At 37.6% G+C, this 22837-nt stretch overlaps 1 protein-coding gene and 3 non-coding genes across 7 annotated transcripts; all 4 read right to left on the reverse strand.

Moving 5' to 3' along the window:
* Nucleotides 1–366: 366 nt before the first annotated feature.
* On the reverse strand, nucleotides 367–21905 carry LOC112570838 (C-1-tetrahydrofolate synthase, cytoplasmic-like). 4 transcript variants are annotated; one of them, XM_025249483.1, is made up of 25 exons: nucleotides 21655–21905; nucleotides 20469–20553; nucleotides 17854–17967; nucleotides 17156–17215; nucleotides 16894–16970; nucleotides 16527–16627; nucleotides 16235–16371; nucleotides 15795–15906; nucleotides 8241–8410; nucleotides 7696–7754; nucleotides 7323–7496; nucleotides 6783–6919; nucleotides 6323–6552; nucleotides 5787–5889; nucleotides 5441–5517; nucleotides 4982–5122; nucleotides 4448–4516; nucleotides 4143–4254; nucleotides 3708–3889; nucleotides 3301–3401; nucleotides 2695–2872; nucleotides 2428–2535; nucleotides 1823–1975; nucleotides 1187–1237; nucleotides 367–1148 (listed from the first exon to the last, which is right to left on the reverse strand). In XM_025249483.1, exons 1-25 carry the CDS (start codon nucleotides 21687–21689, stop codon nucleotides 1110–1112), a joined length of 2805 nt encoding a protein of 934 aa, XP_025105268.1. In that variant the 5' UTR covers nucleotides 21690–21905; the 3' UTR covers nucleotides 367–1109. The 4 variants fall into 4 exon arrangements, with proteins under 4 accessions (XP_025105268.1, XP_025105267.1, XP_025105266.1 ...); XM_025249482.1 differs by having other exon boundaries at nucleotides 367–1090; nucleotides 1129–1237; nucleotides 21655–21868; XM_025249481.1 differs by having other exon boundaries at nucleotides 367–1101; nucleotides 1140–1237; nucleotides 21655–21866.
* LOC112571380 lies at nucleotides 18738–18813 on the reverse strand. Its single transcript, XR_003100809.1, has one exon. It is a non-coding gene; the product is annotated as a small nucleolar RNA SNORD61 (small nucleolar RNA).
* On the reverse strand, nucleotides 19065–19140 carry LOC112571381. The gene has a single exon (XR_003100810.1). It is a non-coding gene; the product is annotated as a small nucleolar RNA SNORD61 (small nucleolar RNA).
* On the reverse strand, nucleotides 20051–20126 carry LOC112571379. The gene has a single exon (XR_003100808.1). It is a non-coding gene; the product is annotated as a small nucleolar RNA SNORD61 (small nucleolar RNA).
* Nucleotides 21906–22837: the final 932 nt, after the last annotated feature.

Genomic DNA, 22837 nt, shown 5'->3' on the forward strand with positions numbered 1-22837 from the left:
CGTGCACACTATCAATCCTGACTATCAAGGCTAGTCCGGCATCTAGCAGAAAAAGCTACACAACCATCTTGGGGAACAAAATGACTCGCTCAGTGAACAAAGAGCTACAGCAGGCCACACTGCTGAACTAAACATGCAGCAAGAATTTCACAACTCTGTGACCCAAGAAATACCAAGTTCCCTACATAACCAAAACAGCTGCGCTTTACTAACAAACCATTTAGGAACACCATAGACTATATATATATAATGAAAACTCTGCCCACACTTACAAAAGGTCAACATAAAAAAACTGAATTTACGTTCCTTCTACAACTGATTGTGGGTATTCTTATGCCATTCTGGAAATCTTGTTAGAAAATAAAATTTAGCAAAGATAAAACTTTATTAGAACCTCTTTTTGATTTATGAACTGCTGCTTCTAGATAAATACCCCTTTCTTCTAACATTTCCAAAGAAGACAAAAAGTATCACAATCATGAAACAGTTGCTCAGTCATTCAAATATTGTTAAAGGTTTAATTTCACATTTTCTAAATCCTGAAATCTCCATTTCATGACTAAAAATTCACTTATGAAAATAAATCCTTACAGATTACAGTCTTCCTGAGAAATGAAAATCAGCACAAACAAAAATGAACCACAGACCTTGGATAATAAAATATAAATGCAATATCAAGAAAGCATAATCATAATAAGGTCAATGATTTTCCAAAACCTTTCAAATTTTTTTATGCATCTCTTTTACATTCCCATCAACATGCTTTACACTTATGAACATCACCTTACATATAAAATCAAGTATTCAGAAAACAGAATGTCTAATGCCAACAAATAAGCAAGAAGTATCTTCTTTCCGCTTAAACGGCTTAAAAAAAGAAACATTTGAAAGTGATTAAATTTATAAATGCATCAAAAGTTGTCAATCCCCTCACACAAATTGTGAAACCTGCCAAGAATGCCTTATGAAAAAAGTGAGGTTTTGTTGTTTTTTTAAAATTACAGAGGCCTCTGATGTGTGACAAAGTTTTTAAAGTCTTTTCATAAAAAGATCAAACAAAACCACAGACACTTATGACAAGCCAACAATTTCTTCAGTGTCGGGGTCAATTATGACAAGCCAACAATCTCTTCAGTGTCAGGGTCAATTATGACAAGCCAACAATCTCTTCAGTGTCAGGGTCAATGTCAATGTCATAGAAACATGGCCGTGTGGGAAGTCCTGGCATCGTGCTCATCTGAAATGGCAAAATAAAATGTCATTTAATACCTGGATAAATCAACAAAAGAATCTTGCTCATTAAAAAGATAAAAACCTAATTGTTTCAGTGCACTTCTCAAAAATCCACAAAAGTAAACAAACTTCCTGGCTGGGGATAAAAATGCAGCCTACTTGTTTCCAACTCTTAACTGTTTGTGTTTAGCAAAACTAATGCAGAGAACAGAAAAATTTAGAGATAAGTGAATCTTTTTCAAATGGTCAGATTATACAGGCATTGTGCACTGCAGACACCACAGGAATACAAAGATCTTTTCCTTCATCAGTGTGTCAGCAGGCCATGTCTCTTAGTTGGTGATGGGTTGGACAGCCCTGGAGGAAGTGGGCCAGTGTCACTGAAGAAAGCAACCTCTCTTCCATGGTGGCAGGTTGCTGTGGCTGGACAAGTTTTCATTAGCTTGCAGGAAGAGTCCTGCATTTCTAGCCTGTGAGTTTCTCTAAGATGTTCCTCTTCATTCTAGATTTTATGGGCTAAGTAAATGAATCACTGGGAAATTAGGGAAGCAAACAAAACAGATTCACAACCCTCATGTTGACTACTCACCTTGCCTACTAGAGGGTAGATGAAACCTGCTCCAATACTGGCTCGTACTTCTCTGATGGGAAGCACAAAGCCCTTTGGTGCTCCCTTCTTCTCTGGCATATGTGTCAGTGACAGATGTGTCTTAGCCATACAGATTGGCAAGTCATTGAAGCCCTGACAAAAACAGTGGTTTTAATTCCATCTACAAAACTTTTGCCTGTATTCATAATTGAAGTGAACGTATATCTCTCTTCACCTTTTTTTTGAGTACAAAGAGAGTGAGATAAAGCTATATCCTGTTTGTACCACTATCTATTTTACAGGTCTAGAACAAAGTGCTGTGCTTTTGTAACAGTCTTCCTAACATTTTCCCCTTATTATCCTATTACTGATGCTTCACAATGAGCAAGCCTTTCAATATGGGAGTCTTTCTAGTGTATCTTAGTCTCACTATACTTGCCTGATCTACATGACTAAATCTAGGGACAGAATTAGATGCCTTCTAGTTTCAGTTTAAATTTTCTTTAAGGACTGGCTTTATTGCCAGTTATATTCTCAAATGAAAACATTCTGCCCCCTGATAGGCTTTTCATTACTTCTGGGCATGTTTTTGGTGGGGAACTCACCTGCCTCTTATAACGAGCTATCTGCTCTTGGGCTAGCGGCTGGAGCTCAATGCCATCAGCACCATAGATCTTCTTGGCAATGATTTCAATTTTTTCCTCAATGGGCAACTAAAAAAAATTAAAAACATGGATTCAACAGATGAGCTTTAAAATTAAATGATTCTTTGTTGGATCAGCATGTCTGTGTGTGAAAATGCTTTACACAAAAAGTCCAGAAAATGCATGCAAATGAACTGATTCTCCTGCAAATTTTACGGATCAACCAACCTTAACATCATAAAGGAACTGGAAGTTGCTGGGCTGCTCAGCTGCACGCTGGACTGCTTCAGCCAGCTCCACAGCACCTGCACCACCTTTAGCCCAGTGATTGCAGATGACAGCATCGAAGGCTCCACTGCTCCGTGCAATCCTCAGTACAGCCTCCAGCTCATCTGGTGTGTCGGTTCTGAACACAAAGCCTGCATACATTGCCCCACAGAACAATGCAAGGCTGAGCCACACAGCTAATTTGGTCTGGTTTACTCAAAGGCATTTAACGGTGTTCTTCCATTTTGCTCAGTAGGCTGTAGTACAGGGGTGCCAAACCTACGACTTGAAGGCCACATTCGAGCATGATTCTGGCAAAACCGCCATGTTCTGGCCCACGAGATATTATATTTCATGTCCAATGTGGTCCTCGGGCAAGAAAAGGTTGGGCACAAATGCTGTAGTAGATTAAGCTCTTCCCCACCCAATCCTCCTATGTCAGCAGCTAGAAACAATTTTGTCTTTTTGAAGTACCCTTTAACCAAAAGGTTTTTGTTTTTTTAAATGAACAAGAACTGTTTGCTTCCTAATCCAATTTCAACCAACCTTTGCAAAGAAGAAACTTACGCAAAAGCATTCACTGCCACAACTACAGGTACGCCAAAGAACCTGGCATTCTCAATTTGTTTCATGAGATTGCTGCACCCTTCTTCCACGAGTTTCACATTCTGTGGGTAAAAAAATAAAGCATTCTTTTGTTGAGAAGGTATTTCTTCTTCGTTCTATACCTGATGACATGAAGATATAGCCCTCTAACTGCTCAATTCCAGCTGTCCACTCCCATCTAGTAAGCACTCAAAGAAATTTTTCCACCAAAAAAAGAATTTCAGAGCATATATTTGGATAATTTAAAAACTAAAATAGCCCATCAAATAACTATACATACATAGCTGTGATAATTTACACTTGTGTACTAATACCATTAACAAACCAATTACAATCATCTCAGAGACAGCTATTCTAGGCTACCTCACCTCCTCAGTATATTCCTTGGGAAGTGGCATGCCGGCTGTAACAGTTGGCCCACCTCCATGCATCTTAAGTGCTCTTATGGTGGCCACAAGCACAGCAGCATTTGGGGTAAGGCCTGAGTAACGACTTTTAATATTGAAAAACTTTTCCATGCCAATATCTGCGCCAAAGCCAGCTTCAGTCACTAGAAGAAACACACACACACAAAATTACTCATCAAATCTGTCATCCTATCACAGGCTACACAAACGCTTAACAATAATAATTAAAAATAAATGTTTTTTGAAGACTCTTGTTCCAGTTTGTGGCAATCAATGGAATCAAAATCTGTCCTTTCATCACACACTATAGAAGCATTTTCCACTCATGATTACTTGAACATCTTTTATTAAGAAGTGCAAATGTGTGAGTAATTGAGGTGCATTCAATGCACTTACCCACAAAACCATTTTCTCCAACAATCTTCAAAGCCAGTTTATCTGCCAGTATGGAAGAGTTGCCATGGGCGATGTTTGCAAAAGGTCCAGCATGGACAAAGACTGGAGTACCCTAGAGAAAATTTACATTTTAGTCCATGTCTGACCTTTGTAAACACTTATCATGGCAGTCAGCAATCTTAATGATGAAATCAGTATCAGCAAAATATATATTTTATCTAACATTGATCTATTTTTCAAGCATCATTTCTGACATAGGCTATAGCCCATTGAAAAAGCTTAAGCAACAAATGCTTGTTTCTCACCTCTAGTGTCTGCATAAGATTAGGGCGAATAGCATCTTTCATCAAAACTGTGAGAGCGCCACCTATGCCCTTTTCAACAAAACATCAAACAAAAATGTTATTTTATATTTAGTAATAAAATATTTGCTGGGTATTCATGTGACAGTCACTGGAGACAGCTGAAATTAACGCCTCCTTCACACACCATGTCCGAAAATGCCATTTAAAGTTAATAAAATAAAGTCAAGCACCCCAAATTAATGGGTACATTTGACATATCTGTCTGAAGACAAGAATAAGGTGATTTTATTTGTTGTTCCATGGACAAGCTGTTATGCAAGTGACAATTATATTTCAGCCCAAGCTACTCAAGACTTATACATGTGTCATATCCTGAGCCAAAATCTGACTCGCAGCCCACAATACTTCCTCCTTAGCAACCAGCCAACAACTACTATGTAACCAAATTGTTTTTTAGCAAGGATGTCCAAAGTCTGCCCCCGACCCCAAACAGGCTCATTATAGTCAAATGAACATGGGCTGAGGAATACTCACCAAATCATCAGCAGTAACGGGATCACCTGATTTACTGCTAGCCACTACCATGATTCCCAGTCGGCGGCGCATGTCACGAAGGTCAGTGGTTAATGCTAGGATGGCCATGATCTCACTAGCAACTGTAATGTCAAACTGTGTCTGTATGGAAGTAATAGATACTAAGTTTAAGAAATAGCACAAACCACCACAGGATATCTCAGACAAAAAGAACAATTTTACTGACTCATAAAATGTAGCACTTCACAAAACTCAGTATGACATACTGTAAACACTTAACAATAGGGTCTGTCCAACTCATTTTTATGTTTTATTTTCTCCATTTTTTTTTTAAATTCAGTGTCAGGATAAGCCTCACAGTCTGACACAAGCTTCAGAAATTTTATTTGAAAGATGGAAATAAGAGATAAAATACTTTACAAAAATGGGATGCATGAACAACCATAAAGAATGTTTTACCTCTCGGGTCATGCCCTTCTCCTCAGGTCCTTGACCAATGGTAATTTTTCGCAGGAATCTGTCATTTGTATCCATCACTGCCAAATAAACGTAACAAATGCAAAAATAAATTTCTTCTCCAAATGTCAACATCTTGGCATGGTAAAAAAATAAATTTTCATCGTCGCTAGATGTGTAGTGGGCATGAACCCACCTGGAGTTTGGTGTAAGTAGTCTCTTCATATACTGAATCATCTGACAAAATTTAAAAATAAAACACACAAAAAAAAATTTTTTTAATTAAAAAGACAAAGCCTCCAAATCCTTTAAGTTGTCTCAATAAACACAAATGACAATTATCACTTGCCTCTCTGCCATGTGATGGTATCCTTATCTATGTCCAACCTTACAAATTTCTTCACTTCCTCAGCAGTCAGTTCCTTTGGGCTTGTTTTTGTAATGCCCAGTCTCTGCAGCAGAGCACTTATTTGTTCAGTAAAGCTTTGGAATATAGCATACTCTCACTCTATCAGACACATACAAAACAAAATCATTACCTACATTTCAGAGTGCTACCTCATTTAAGCTCAATTCACTAACAAAGTCAAAACAAGGCTTTATACAGTAAATGGAAGATGTGTCGTAACCACGAAACATCGTAACTCGGGACTGATGTAACCCAAGGACCTCCTGTACTAGCCAATGCTAGCTGCCCTCCCCGAATAAACACTTGATGTTTGGTCATATCAAGGTATAGCATTTTTTTAAAATCAAGGGCACCACTTAAAGAATCTGTCAGGACTTGATAATACAGACGGCTGCCTGCCTGACATGTCTGACATTGGGATGTCGGCAATCACAAAATATCAAATGAAGTAACACCAGTAAATACCAGTAACATACCTGCAATCGTCCAAGCTGGATTTTACAAAACTCTCGTTTGCCATCTTTAGAAGGGACAAGTCGCTTGTAAAGGGCTTCATCTGACTGCGTGGCCTCGTGGAAAATGCGTGCATCAATGGCTGCAGCTAAAAGGTTGTTGGCAGCAGTGATTGCATGAATGTCACCTGTCAAGTGCAGATTAAACTCTTCCATGGGAATCACCTGCGAATATCCTCCTCCTGCAGCCCCACCTGCAGTGAACCAAATTTTACAGAAGTTAGTTTTCTACAAGAAAGAGTCAATACCACTAAATGGAAAACGCAAAAAAAGGTTTTTGTAAAAAGCCAGGTAACTTGCTCTAAATTGTCAAAGCCTTTGATCAATGAAAGAATCCTGAGCTTTCCCTATGTAACCGATCCCTAAAATATGGAAGTTATCATTCTCCATTATCCTCTGTGACAACAGATCTAACAGCAGTTACCCTTTATGCCAAATGTGGGACCTTGTGAAGGTTGTCTCACACAGGCAAACACATTCTTTTTCAGCTGTGACCCTAGAGCCTGGGCCAGACCCACTGTGGTAGTACTTTTGCCCTCTCCAAGGGGAGTTGGAGTAATGCTGGAGAGAGAAGCAATACATTTTACACACAAAAGTAACAAATTCCTTAACTTTTTGTACACTATGACAATCATTTGCCATCCCATGCCAGTTGAAAGCCTGGACACCCCTACATGAGTATATCCACAGAAAGAACTGTCCAAGATTAGGATGCTTTGGTTTATGGCTAGTACATAAAACAATAAGATGATTTTATAGTGCTATATAAAATTTAAAACAATATGTCTATGACTAAATATGATACACAAGTAAAATTAGTAAAAACATGTTCATGTTTATATGAAAAATGCCACTTCCTCAGTTTTACAGCTTCTTCTCAAACATTTACAGAAAACGTAACCTGGCAAAATAATTTATTATTATTATTGGCATTCAAGTAACTCCCAAAAGAAAACCAACCTACCCAGTGACAACAATGTACTTTCCATCTTTTTGGCCAGCCAGCCGATCTAGAACCTTCAAAGAAACTTTAGCCTTCTTCTTGCCATAAAGATCAACCTCTTCAGACAGAAGATTTATCTCTCGTGCTAGTACATCAATGTCTTTGGGCACCTGAGACTGGGCGATATCCAGATCACTGGTAAAAAATAGACCATAGCTACAATAAAGTGCAGAGGTGCATCTGTGTTCATTAAGAGTATGAGCATCCATGCGCGCGCACACACACAAACAGAAAAGAGGAATAAAAAGACTAAAAGGATGAAGTAGATGCATAAAGGTGTCAACACTCCATAGAAGCAGAAAACATTTTGTCAGCATCTTATTACAGGGCATACCTGGGTACAGGTGTTTTCAAAGAGAGGGGCAGCAGTTGCAAACACCACTGAGTTACACCCTGAAAACAACAATTTAGATATGTTTAAATGGTTAAATGCTTTGAAACCATATCTGTCAAAGCTCAAGACCTAAGAGCAATTAACTGAAGCCATCACAAAATTTCCAGTGGATGCACTTAAAGATGATTTTTTAGAATTACGGGCGCCTGACTGCTCATGTGTAAGCTAGCATTGCAATGTCTCATACAGCATCCATCCACCATCTCTTTTCATGCTGTTTCATGTTGCGCCATGTTTATGAGTCACAATTTCAAGGTGTACAAACAAAGGTAATTATAACAGATTTTTTCATGTCCAACAAGAAACACATAAATGACCATTCTTATTGCTATCTCTCATAAAAGCATTTCATACTTACTTATTCTTTCATGATCTTTTATTTCTGTTCACTTCATGCCTTTTATAACCTCTCTTTATAAGAATTCTTAATTTTAAAAACTACAAGATCTGCAAAAAAATTCTTATTTATAGAGTTAATCACCTACCCCAGCCTTCTGGAAAGCCAGCCTGGCCTGGTCTACAGTATTCTTGAGTAACATAGCCACTGTCATAGGCCCCACTCCACCAGGTACAGGTGTAATCCAGGAGGCCACAAGCTTGGCACTCTTAAATTCCACATCTCCAACTAGACGGTAGCCAGCTTTCTTTGTACTGTCTGTCCATAAAAATAAATGCTTTTAGACAGACACCCAGGTCAGTCTTACACTACAAAGTACTAAATGCTTTATCAGCAGTTACTTTTTCCAGGAACCTGTGACCTGTGCATCCATTTAAAACTAAAGGGTGTTCTCATATGAACAAGACCTTTAAGAAATGTCAAGATGGTCACTGAAACTGGCAGAATGCGGTATGAGATGAAAGGAAGGAGGAAATGAAGATAGCTGCTGGTTAAGGAAGTTAAAATGCTGAATGAGTGTGTGACGTTTGTGTGCAGTCAAGTATAACAGTGAGTAGCTGATCACAGCAATCAAGGTCTCATAGCCTTATAGTACCTGGAATGGAGTTGATGCCACAGTCAATAACCACAGCTCCAGGTTTGATCCAGTCCCCTTTCACCAACTCTGGTTGGCCAATTGCCACAACAACAATGTCTCCTTGGCTAACCTGGTGAACCATGACGAATGCACTATGACTTACAAATGTATATTATATATGGCTTGAAACTAAAGATAATTAAGTAGCCACAAATACCATTCACACAGTATTTTACTGATGTTTTTTGAAAAGCCAGCAACTAAATTCTTACACAATTTTTAAAATACTAAACGTAAACCAAAAATAAAAAGACAAACATCCAAAGAAAAAAGAAATAGGAAAACTAATAAAAGTAAATCTTACAATGAAAGCTGTCAAAAACAAACAAGAAAGCATCGACTTTTTAAAGCTGTGTTAATGTAGTCACATTATAAAAGAATGCTACGCAATTTACTTTTGCTAAAATTTCTTTTCCATACAAAATCTGATTAGAAGCTGACTTCTGTAAATCTTTCTTCAACCTCTTTTTTCTTTTGTTTGTCTGTTCTGGAAAGGTTCATTTTTCACTGGTTCAATTTTCTTTTCTTTGCAAAAACATTTCGTGATTTGATACCCTGACCTTTGACACACTGAGCAAGAGGATGATGAAAGACGTGCATGAACATCCTTCATCTCCTACAGAATATTCATTTTCCTTTGGAACTTTGAATGTTTACAAGAACTCTTAGTAATATTTTAACAGAGATGGGCCTAAGTGCATCAACAGTGACTGAACCAGTCAAGAAAGACACTCACACTTTGTCATTCTGGCTTAATCTTGATTCAGCTGCCAGTCATTTAGGTTCTTAGGTATTACCTCAGCTTTAAGGTCTGCAGTTTTTGAATGACACACAGTCACAGTGGCGTGATTCCATTTGAGCAAGTCTGACATAGGCGCTCCAACAATCTTGCTGCGGCCCAGTACCACAGCTCGTTTTCCCTTGATGTCTGTTCCTGTAATCAAGGGATATTTGCATTTAATTGTATTATTGCTTTCGAGTTCTGCATACACAATTTTTAGAAACAAATGGACATATACTTAGCATATAAACAAGATAGCAGATTAAGGTACAAGAGTTACTCCTGTGAATTCCTGGTATTGTTTTTGTAAATTATGCTACATGGCTGAGGTAAAAAAAAGTGATGGTAGTAAAATTCTATTTTTATCAGGTTAGTCATGGCTTGTGCAAGTTAAAGCTGTGTGGCTGCAATTTGCTGTCCTCCATCTTCAGCTGGGCATTCAAATAAACAGACTTGCATTATTTATGTCACAGTGAGGTGTCACTGTTTTCATTTTTGTTCTTTGTGTGCATAATGAACTTGACTTTATAATTACTAAGTGGGGGCAACCTTAATTAGGTTTGTGTATGTGATAATGTTATTTTTCGAGGGATGTTAATTAGGACAGTGAGTGTGCCTTATGTGACATACATATATATGTACAGGTCCTGCAGGAGACATAGTGAAAGAATGCACAAATGTTAAGATGAAGGCGTGAGTATATTTGGCATGAATAAGACAGCATCCTTGACAAGCTAGAAATAAAAAAAAAATTACTGTAATAAAAGCATTGTGAAAGTGTATTTGACATCATCTTAATATTAAATCAAAGGGCATACCTGTCCGAAGGATAAGTTCCAGACAACCACGGGGAGTGCATGGCACAATGCATGCATCCAAATCTCCCCTTGCCAACTGACCAGCATTGCTCTGGTGGAGTCTGCACAAACAGGATTTTATTTTATTCAATTGCAAAATAAACTAAGATGTCTCAGATTCTGCATTGTCATGTGTGTGCTGAATGCACACTCTCCTCCCCATCCTAATGGTAATTTCCCATAACTAATGTGTTATTGCATACATCAGCTAGGTTAGTGATGATAATTACAGCAGATATTTTAGGAACATTGTATACTATAGACAAATCGGTTTTCATGTTTGCACATTAAAAAATACATTTAAAATAACAAAATTTCACATACCCATCCACATCTTTTCCAGGCAAGATGGTGTTTGTTACCAAATGTGTGTCTACAGTATTTTCTGTATCCAAAGGCAGCTGAAAATTATAAACAATGAAAATCTAAAACTGCCCATTTTTATTAATTTATGCAAAGCACAAGCACATATGTAAGCATACACAAAATATAGATTTCCTTTGCATCAGTAGCAATAGTCCCATTTATAAAATTAACCTGTGTTAAGATTAAACCATGAGAAATGGAGAAACTAACACCATTAACATACCTGAACAATGATTCCATGTACATTCTTATCACGGTTTAACTGTTGCACAGCTTGGATAATCTGGGGAAAAAGAATCAAGTCCTGATGTCTCTCACACTTCAAATAAATATTTTCTTTAGACTCTTCACATGACACTGAATACCATCAAAATGATATATATTAAGCAAAAGGTAAACCTCCCCTGTTGCACCAGCAGCACTCAGGATCCCCACCCACCTTAAGAAAACCCCCAAAAACATGAAACACTCATAAAAAACACTCACACATTTCCTCTCTCTTCACACACAGTACATACCACCATACTGGGAATAGCACACATCCTGTAACATTTGTTGGTCATTCTGCAAAAGTAAAGGAGATTATTTTAAAGTGAAAACATACTTCAGCTTGGGTAGATGATCGTGGTAGCTTGATGTGTTGTGCATTTATGCCTATATCCTTTGATGCTTTCAACTTCTGGTTGATATATACATTGGAATCATTGCGATCGCCAACCTGAATAAAAACAAGTGAATTAAATCAGAATTATTTGATATTTTACATAACTGTTTCATATATTAAGGAAATTTAGACAGTATTACATAATGTCAGAGCAATTTTTAAAAAGCAGACTGTAATATTATATGACATGCTTTTTATAAATTCAAACTGTTAAATTCTTGTCTTCCATTTACCTTTGTTGAAGCTTTTTAAAAAAAGTGATTTCAGTGAAGGATGAGCTTTTCAATTCCTAAACCTGTATTTGTATATAGTGTTATTGAGGCTGGTTAATGACATCATGTTGATTTGTATCTTTACTGCTGCCTGGCTACAAAATGTTTAGTCAGTCTCTAAAACATCAAATGTTTCCAATGTGGTAAACACTGTTTCTTTCAATTTTGAATAGAAAGGAACTAAGGAAAGGGAATAAAAATTTTTAAATATGCAAAAAATACTTTAAAAGACACTTGTGGGTAGTATTCTACTCAAAGTAAATCATTCAGTGGCCACTTCAGCAAGTGTGCTATAATAAAAACATACCATAAATTTTAGATTATATGTCTTCTGGTTCTGGCAGTGTCAATACTGACAGTGCTTAGTGACTTTGTTAATTGCCTTGAACTTTTTTTTTTTCAAATACTTTCTATTTAACATCACCTGTACAATTGCTAGGCCAGCACTAAATCCTGGGTACTCCTCTTTCAGCCTTGCAACTTCTTCTTTTAAACTTTTATGGATGTCACTGTAACCATTAACAGGGTCAAGAATTAATATGTTGCAGCAACACCCAAGTGCTTGCATAAAATTTATAGATGACATTTTAATTACAACATGAAGGAGACACCAAGGACATGTTTCAAGAGCCACAACTTAGGTTAACATCACTTCTGCCTGCATCTGGTTTTCTTTTCTATGTGTGTTGATGCCATGAACGCTGACTGTGTAAGAAGGTTTACTGAAATACCTCTATAGTAATACTGCTGTCTTACTAATACATCGTATTTATCGGTCACTATGAGCTGACCAAGTTTATCTGTCATATTTACGCAGTAACATTAAAATCCTCTTTTTTTTAAAAGCAGCGACTGCTCTTATCACTAGTGAGATTACCGTACACTGATTGTTTTTCTCGCTATCTGCGGCACCCTACACTACAGTTGTGAGACCTGAAGAGGTGGGGGTGAGATGGGATTATTTAACAATTATTTCTCTCAATTCTTTGTTCCCCATTTGTTCCTCCTACATCACTAAATATACTACACGTCTTTTTCAAAGGCTTAGGAGCAGGTTAGTTGTGTGCACTACAGCCACCCCCTTGTTGACTGCACGTATCTCTAACAAAAACATGTAGGGCAGACTGTCTTATGCGCGCACGAGCGAAATAAAGCAGGCCTGTTAAGCATGAGCAAATATTTGTCGACATTTCATAACTTTATCACCAGATTAACAATTAACTGCCAATCTCAACAAATACTAATTATTTTTCACAAACCTTGCAACCGCTTTTCCATCCAGGATTTGTGCCATTCTTACCAGTGTCAACCCTCGTCTCCGCGTGCATCAAGAAAGATAACTCTTCAGTCCGCACACGGGCAGCTACTATGATCAACAGCTGCAGAGTTACCTCTCTTTCCCACCGCCGTTATCGCTTGCTGTGTGCGTGTTTTGATCTACGCCGTGCCAGCAAGAGGAAATGGGTGAAATAAACAACAGTATATTTTATACTACTTTGTTTATATATCAGACATAGATGCAACATTTTTCATGTTATTTTTTCTCTCCCCCATAACTTGGTCCCTTTTGTGTATGTGTGGAAATGGGGGAGGGAGGGAAATATAAGATCAGGCACAGTTCGTCAAAACAAGTTAAGGCGAAGTACCAAAACCACCTGGTGCCGACTTTTCGTTGGATCATCACAATAATCTTCCCCTCGTCAACTTCGCATGTCGTGGCGCACGTGAATCATGGAAACTTGGCCCTTCCCTTTACACAAGCATGACCTCACTGATGCCAGATACCCCGATGTCCCATCACATCGTATTGACTCTGATTCCGTCTTCTGTGATTGTATGTAGTCCAAACACCGTTCTACCACCCATATGGTAAAAAAAGGAAACCTCAAACCCTGCTAGAATATCGGAAACAACTACCTAATCAGCCACCCAAAAGAATGTGATGCTTCCACCAACTCGAGACTATTGAGCTCCTAGCAAAAGCGCACGTTGCCTCACATTGTAAATGCACATATCAATTGTTGCATCTCGATGGAAAATAGCTTGCAATATCAACAGGATCTCTTCATCTTTATCCTCTTTATGAATGCTTGACATGAGTCTGGCATGTTATGAGAAGTTTTATCATGGTAAAGGTAATTCAAGTTGCTGAGGCTTTCTGCAAAAGCTCACAGTACTTCATAGCAGCAAACTAGCAGACAGCAGTAATTGTCCATCGCCTGAGCTGCTAAGTATCTTGGAGGACTTATGGGTAAAACCTTCCATGACTATCACCCTTAGTTTTTGCACAGGAAGCAAGAAACATTTAATGATGAACACAAAATAAAAGGGTCTTCTTCAAACATTTTGTGGCAGCAACCATTATTTTATTAAATTCTACCATAAATTAGTTTAGTTTATTCATTGTTATTCCTGGAGGAGCATAGGGCCGCAACAACACCTCGCCTTTTGACCATGTTTTGGGCAGCCACCCTCAGTTGTGGTTCAGATGTCCTTTGCCTCATTCTATACTGTTCTTTTCCAAGTCTAACCATCAATTAGCAACTTGCATTCATACATTAAAGCTAGATTTTGTCATTACCAAAATTTATTAAACAGGTTGAGAACACCGACGAGCAAGAAAACATTGTGAAATGAACAAATAAAAAATGCCAGATAAGAATGTGAAATATATAAATATATTATATAAAGCATTGCTCGATAATTAAACAAAATCTTACAATATTTCCAAAAGTATAGTTCATAGAAGTAAATATCTGAGTGAACATGTTTAAAATATTACTGAATCTTACAAACTTGCCCCTTTTCACACGTTCACATTTAACCTTTAATATCAGTTGAGGATTTTTTTTTAAAAGGCAGTACTAACTGTATGTAAAAGAATGGAAGGGAAAAAAATGTACAGGTAATAAAAAATTTTCTAAGAATTACATATCGAGCATACAGTGATCCCAAACAAAACTGTCAACAAAACTAATCCACATTTTTTTAAAACTGAAGAATATTATCTCGACAACATAAATAAGGCTACAAGATGTCAGTAGCTTTTAAAAAGGACAAAGTATAAAAATGCAATCTCAGCAAGTATTAGGAGGTAAGCCATCGTCTTTAATAATACATGTGGCAGTGATACTCTACCCTACTTGCATCCCAATCAATCTGTTTTCAATAACCACCTGTGCTGTTTACAGTCTTCATAGTTCTGATACAAAGGGAGCAAACTAAATCAGGGTCACGGTGGTCTAGATTCACATTAATATCCAGGATAATGCTGTTCCCTTCCATCATCAATGATTATCTGGAAAAAAAACATCACTTAGACTTGAAATGTTTCTTTGTGCATGCATGCATGCTCTGCATCTTTGCAATATAAAGGTTTCTGGACTGAAAATACAATGCGATTTTATTGCACAATTGCCGGCATTAGCTGGGGAGTGAAATCGGCTTCTCCCATCTTTTTAATTTTTAATCTGTTGGTGACATATTGGTAACAAGGTCCAAGAAAGTGGGTGGCATCTAACCACTTTCACAGAGGGAAATATTTAATCAACATTTTCAAGATTTTATTTCAACTTATTTAAAAATAAGCTATAAAGACAAAGAATAATTAGGTTTGAACAAAACGTTTTGAGCATAAACAGATAATGACTTACCCCTAGTCTTTTGAAATGCCAGCCTGGCCTGGTCTACAGTATTTTTGAGTAACATAGCCACTGTCATAGGCCCCACCCCACCAGGTACAGGTGTAATCCAGGATGCTACGTGCTTCACACTTTCAAAGTCCACATCTCCAACTAGACGGTAGCCAGCCTTCTTTGTACTGTCTGTCCATAAACAAAAATGCCTCTTTGCACTATATGGTATTCTTTCTCGCCCACCCATCAAAATAGGCAAGTTTCATTTATCCATCAAGACTTGCTTAAACAACAAAGAAAAAAATATTAATACTGTAGAAACAGTTTTTTCAGTGATGCATGTGTGCATGTGTGGAACATTGTGCTGCTTCTTAAGTACATTGTTCAGCAGTCACACTGCTGAGTACAGTAAATGAGCATCTTCTAATACCTGGAATGGAGTTGATGCCACAGTCAATCACCACTGCTCCAGGTTTGATCCAGTCTCCTTTCACCAACTGTGGTTGACCGATTGCCACGACTACTATGTCTCCTTGGCTAACCTGGTAAACCATGGCAAAGAATGTAGGACTTACAATATTTTGCTCTATTGAGAGTGATCTATTGACCGCAGTAATGATTGCAAATTATTAAGACTTTGGAAAAAATACCATGTAAACAGAGTTAGCAGACATAAAAATTCCCATTACTAGCAAATTTTTCTTTGCTCAAGCATGTTGAAAAGATGTCTAAGACACATTTAAGATATTGCTGTGATTATAACATCTTGAATGTCCTACCATGCTTTAGAATGTGCAAGCCTTTTACTACCTTTTGGGGCAACTTACAAAGCATTTCATAGGCTCTTGATGACATTGGCATAATGTATACCTCAGTTTTAAGATCAACAGTTTTTGAGTGGCAAATGGTCACTGTAGCATGATTCCACATCAAAAGGTTGGACATTGGTGCACCAACAATCTTGCTCCGGCCCAGTACCACAGCTCGCTTTCCCTGGATCTCTGTTCCTACAATCAGTTTGGATTTCTATTTATTTGCATTCTTGCTACCAAAGGCAGCAGTGATGCTCCAACCATTACAAAATTAACACTACTATGACTGCATGTCGAGCATTGGAAAGTATGCACTTGATATAATCTCATTATTCAATCCAAAGGCCCACCTGTCCGAAGAATAAGTTCCAGACAACCACGAGGAGTGCATGGCACAATGCAGCTGCCCAGATCACCCCTTGCCAACTGACCAGCATTGCTCTGGTGAAGTCTGCACCAACAGCCAGCACAAAATAAGTTCTTGATCTGTGAAACTTCACCATAGCTTCTTTAATTTTGGATATATAAGCAAAGTTTGCATGAGAAAGATATATAGCTAAAAAGTAATATTGTAAGCAAATGATTCCTACACATTAGGTGAACATATAACTTTAAATACTTTCCCACCTAAGGGTCATGACAAAGATAAAATTCAAAATCAATCTTACCAACAAAACGATAATGACAGAATATGAAGTGATTAAAAATTTCACATACCCATCAACATCTTTATCAGGTGAAATGGTGTTTGTTACCAAGTGTGTGTCTACAACACTATCTGTATCCAAAGGCAGCTGAAAATGTGAAGAATGAACATTTCGAACTTTTATTTGTATTTTTTTGGGGGGGGGGAGAGGGGGGGCATACAATTTATAGCTATTTATCTTTATTTCTTTTAGCATTGTCGCAATCCTTCCATTTCTTAAAATTCAAGCTATAGACTGATTTGATACTGAGAAATAATGCAACCACAACATACCTGAACAATGATCCCATGAACATTTGGATCTTCATTCAACCGCTGCACTGCCTCAATAATCTGAAATGAAAAATGGTATTTAGACAAGTCTTGACTAAGCATTTCTCTCTCTTCTCACCACATCATCCTGTACAAGACTAAGATATAGAAATTTAATATCTGCAGTCCTAGCACTGAAAGTGAAAAAATAGTTTTAAAAATAATGAAAAATATTGACATCTATATATAATGAAACATAAAACATTTAATTACCATGCCTAATATTTACAATAGGCTCAACACTAGGTATTTATGTAAATTATGTAAAACTTTCCAACACAATTCAGCTCCCTTACAAAATTTTTTTTAATTAACCCCTTTAGAGTTAACCCAAAGTATTACTGGGGCTTGGAATTTTACGTAAAAATTGTTAACCCTGAACATAACTTGGGGTAAACGGATTTGACTCCAGACGCCAAGCCTGAATACCACTTATTTTACAAGAAGTTTCAAATGAAGTAATGCTTGAGGTTGATGCTGAGATGCTTTTTAAAAAATGTATGAGTATATACTTTTTTTTATTTTCATTCAGTAAAGCTGCATAAAACAACACAAATGATTAAACAAATGCAAGTATGGGAGGTACTTGAGACAAAGTAATCACAATGCACAAAATGACTTTTCTCCCACAATGATTCAAATAAAAAAAAGACGAATACCTCACTCTGGGCTGATGAGCGTGGCAGTTTGATATGCTGTGCTGTTATTCCTACTTCTCTTGATGCCTTCAGCTTTGCATTTATGTATACATTGGAGTCACTTCTATCTCCAACCTGAAAATAAAAATCATTGGATTTTTTAACATCAATACAAAGCCAACTTTTCATCTGTTTGTGTGATGAATAATTCTGCACAGTGTATTAGTCTTCAAAGCGGTTAGCTTGCTGGGTGTATTCATGCAATACTATCTAACTCAGACATATTCATGTAGATGGCTTAGCAACAAAAGGTTTATGCTGTAATCAGTGTTATATAATCAATGTTAGATACAAAAATTTGTTCCAAAGGCTTAGGAAGGCATTTTACATGAGGGTTTTTATTAAGTCAGAGAATTTGTTTGATATTGTACTGTTATGAAAAAGGCTTAAAAAGTAGGCGGTAACACTGTACAATGGTGGTTTGTTATTTTTTTTTTATGTCACTTATGAACAGTTCAGTTATGAATATGGCTTGAAGAGTAGGCTGTAACACTATGAGAATATTTTTTTGTCCCCTATGAACACCTCAGTACCTTTATTTCAGCTATTCCCTTGTGAAAGTTCTTAACGATATCACTGAACCTTACAGCACATGGGTTTTTCCGAAACTGGTTAATTTTACAGCATTGATTTGCACATATCCCTGCTGCAAAATTGATGTAAAAGATTGTAAAGTTTTTAGACAGCATGTCTCTTACTAAATGAAAAATATTAGCATGCTCAACTGGTTTTTTTAATTTTCAAGAACATTGAAAGCAGTGGAGAAAATATGCTGCAAAAATTTGTGCATGCTATATCCCTCCAGCATATTCACAACATATATACTTATTGGAAGACCTGAGTACCTGTTCAGTACTTCTTAGAGGACAACAGAGTGTATCATTTTTGTAAAAATCAAAAAATTAACACAATCATCATCACAGGTACTTACAGGCTACTGACAGATATAATGACAAGGTGATGCCTCAGGCATCTCTTGGTACTCTGGTTTCCCCCCCCCCCACTTCATTCCCATAGCACAACTCATCAAAGTGCAAGCTCTTTCCTGCTAAACCAACCACGGAACAAATGTGCAGTATATGTCCATTTCCCTCCAGCATATTCACAACAAATGCAGACAGAATAAAAGTACATTTTATTTACTGATTACGCTTATTGGAAGACCTAAGTACCTGTTCAGTACTTCTTAGAGGACAACAGAGTGTATCACTTTTGTTAAAATCAAAAAATTAACATAATCATCATCACAGGTACTTACAGGCTACAGGTAGATATAATGACAAGATGGCGCCTCAGCCTGTGTTGCAGCTAGCACATTGGACATGTCAAGTGTTTTTTTTTTCCCTAACCTACACTAACTGTGCTAAGTTCCATCATTAGAAAAACAACTTTTTGAACAGCTTTACCGCATACATAGATAGTAGGGTTCACATTTTAAGTCCTGTGGATCCTTTTGGTCTATGGTAATGAAGACGCTTATCAGTACCTCCTAAATATGCCTGAAGATTTTTGTAAGCAGTGAATTTATGCAACAACAGATCATGTCTCTGATTTGATTCTATAACCAAAATCTATTTCATGAACACCTCTTTCAAATGCTTCCATAATTGCTTAAAAAAAAAATAATAGTAATAATATGTTGATTTGTAAGTGCTTTTCACCATATTAAAGATGGGCTCAAATCGCTTTACTAAAAAGAAAAACATAGAAACACCATAATAATAATAATAATAATAATAATAATAATAATAATAATAATAATAATAATAATACAGATGCTGGTCTCAAAAACACTTGTATAATCACTGAAAAATATCCCTATTCATGTAGTAATAATTAACACATTCTTTAAATGTTTATAACTGTAGCAGGGTGCACAGCAGTCACTAAGGTGAGATGCCCTAGTTTCAGATATCATCTTAAAACACTCTCTGTATATGACACCTGTTTACAGGGCTGACAACTCCTGGTACTCTGGTTTCTTCATTCAATTGCTTCCCATAGTGCAACTGTCTCAAAGTGCAAGCTCTTTCCTGCTAAACCAACCAAGGGACAAATGTACAGAGTGCCCATTTCCCTACAGCATATTCACAACATATTCAGACAGAATAAAAGTACATTTTATTTACTGATTACGCTTATTGGAAGACCTAAGTACCTGTTCAGTACTTCTTAGAGGACAATAGAGTGTATCATTTTTGTTAAAATCAAAAAATTAACACAATCATCATCACAGGTACTTACAGGCTACTGATAGATATAATGACAAGGTGACAGCTCAGCCTGTGCTGCAGCTAGCACATTGGACATGTCAAGTGTTTTTTCCCCTTAACCTACGCTAACTGCGCTAAGTTCCATCATCAGAAAAAAAACTTTTTGCAACAGCTTCACCACATACATAGAAAGTAGGGCACACATTTTTAGTCCTGTGAATCCTTTTGGTCTATGGTAATGCAGACGCTTCTCGGTACCTCCTAAATATGCCTGAAGTTTTTGTATTTTTTGTAAGAAGTGAATGTGTGCAACAACAGACCATGTCTTTGATTTGATTCTATAACCAAAATCTATTTAATTACCTGTAAAATTGCTAGGCCAGCAATAAACTCTGGGAACTGGTCTGACAGTCTTTTAATTTCCTCTTTCAGATTGTTTTGGATGTCACTGTAATGATAAACAGTTAATAATTAATCAAAGGTTACTGTAAGAAAGAGTTCACACAAATTATTGATGATGGTATTTAAACACAGACACCGAGGACATTATCAATGAGGCATTAAGGTTAGCCTTGGCTAACATGGTTTAGTTTTTTCCTTGTTGCTCCTTTGAGAAGCATGGCTAACATGACTACGTCAATATATATGTCTATACTGTATATAAATGTGACCGGCAACCACACATCAAATATACTAGCGAAGATAAGTTAAGAACAGAGAAGCAGGGCCACTACACTATGGACAGGGACGACATGACAGTTTTAGCTTGATACAAATGATATAAAAAAGCACATAATGCCACTAATAACAGCATCCATAAGAGATTTTCAGCTGTCACATTACAAATTTTCATAATGTAGGTGTAGGTCAGAACACCAAAGAAAGGACCTGATTTTTGTCTTTCTCTATATATATTTTTTCAGTCATCTCATCTGCACTGTTTGTTATTGGTTAGGTCGGTCCTACATTCAAAACTTGGTTTCTTTATCTTTAGATCACTTATCACTTTATGTTTATTTTAATCAAGGAAATAACAGAACAATTATTTTTAGATCACAGGCAATGGCTTTCATTTCACACTTTAATTTTTAAAAAATTTCAACGATTTTGTTAATCGAGTTTATTAGGATTATAAGAGTTTAGCAGCTTATTCCTTGCTACTCCGTGAGAAGAATGGGGCCGCAACAACACCTCTTCAGCGGACTACTGGGCCCATGTGGTTCCGAAATCCTTTGCCTCGCTCTTTTCTGATTTTCTGCTTTGGACTCCTATCCGCTCTTTCCTGACAGAAATTTACTATTATAAGCCTTCATGAGCAGTGGGCTCACAACCATTACGGCATCCCTTGATAATTTGTGGTGATAACAGCAACACGATCCTACCGCAAAACTAAGGAGCATATGCCGGTATATATTATATTACGCGTCTAAAAAGAACCAATTAATTAATTCAACAGTTGATGTTTAAAAACATTTCATCACTATAACATATAAGATTTAATACATTTTCGATCTGGGGTTAAAAAGAAACTTAAATATTTATCACCAACCTTGCAACAGCTTTCCCATCAAGGATTTGTGCCATCGTTATTACCGCGTGGTCAGCCCTCGCCACCGCGTGTAGCAGACGAGCGCGAAATCCGGTGGGAAACCAAGGGGAGTAACTAACCAAGGGGAGGACAGGGGGATTAGTTGCTTTACGTAGTTGGTAAAGACTTCTACCTAGCAGTGTCTTTGCAATGTCAAAAGAATAAAGGGATGATGAAGTGGTATGGTTGAAAGGGAACTGGAGTACCCGGTGAAAACCCCCAACGGACATCCCAGTGAATTCAAAGAGCAAAAAGAAAAGCCCTACGCAGGTGGGAAAGGGAGACCACCGAATGGTCTTGATGGCCGCAGGAAGCAAGGCCGCACTGTCTCGTCTAACAAAGGACCGGCGGCGCCTTCATTACGCTATTTCTGGACTGTACATTCGGATGCGAACCCCAGTTCTAAAGAAAGATACTGCTGGCAGCGCTGTCACACCTAAGTAGCGTAGGATCCGGGGATAAAGATACTGAGGAGGCAAGAATGTGAGCCAAGAATCTTACGCCACTGCACCTCAAGGATCAAGGGTCGAGGATCTGGACGCAAGCTAGTCAACGCCGCTGCAATTGGATCGCATCAACCGAAAATATGCCAAAAGCAGGAACAAGAATGTCAGATGTGCCCGGCTGAAGGTGCAAATTGTGTGAGCTGGAGAGGACTGACGGGCTTTGGACTGCTCTGTTCCCCACCCCTTCCATCTTCTGAAGTCGCTTAAATGTACCCAACGATACTAATGTGACGGTTTTCCTGATATCGTCTACTCACCCTAACGCACATTACACATATAAAGATGGGTGCTGAAAGGTCTGTACGCAGTTCAATTCACTACAACATATCAAGATGCTTTTGAAGTGAGGGTTAAATGAAGTCGGTACAGTAAGATGTGCTTCAGGATAAATCAATACCTGAACAGCGACGTCAATTAATAGCTACTTGTGTCATCAGTGATGGATTCACCCTCTGGGCAAGAAACGAATCAGCTTTTTGGTTGAAATGATGTGCTCATACTTGGGATGATGACTGGTCATGGTTGGGGCGATTTGAGCCAGGCAGTGGGTTGATACGGTTTTGGGGCGAAATGAACTGCCCCCATTTTTTTTTTTTTTTTTTTTTTTGTGTAGCGGGGTGGGGGGGGGGAAGCGTCCA

This window comes from Pomacea canaliculata, linkage group LG8 (assembly GCF_003073045.1).
Source record: "Pomacea canaliculata isolate SZHN2017 linkage group LG8, ASM307304v1, whole genome shotgun sequence".
Taxonomy (NCBI): domain Eukaryota; kingdom Metazoa; phylum Mollusca; class Gastropoda; order Architaenioglossa; family Ampullariidae; genus Pomacea; species Pomacea canaliculata.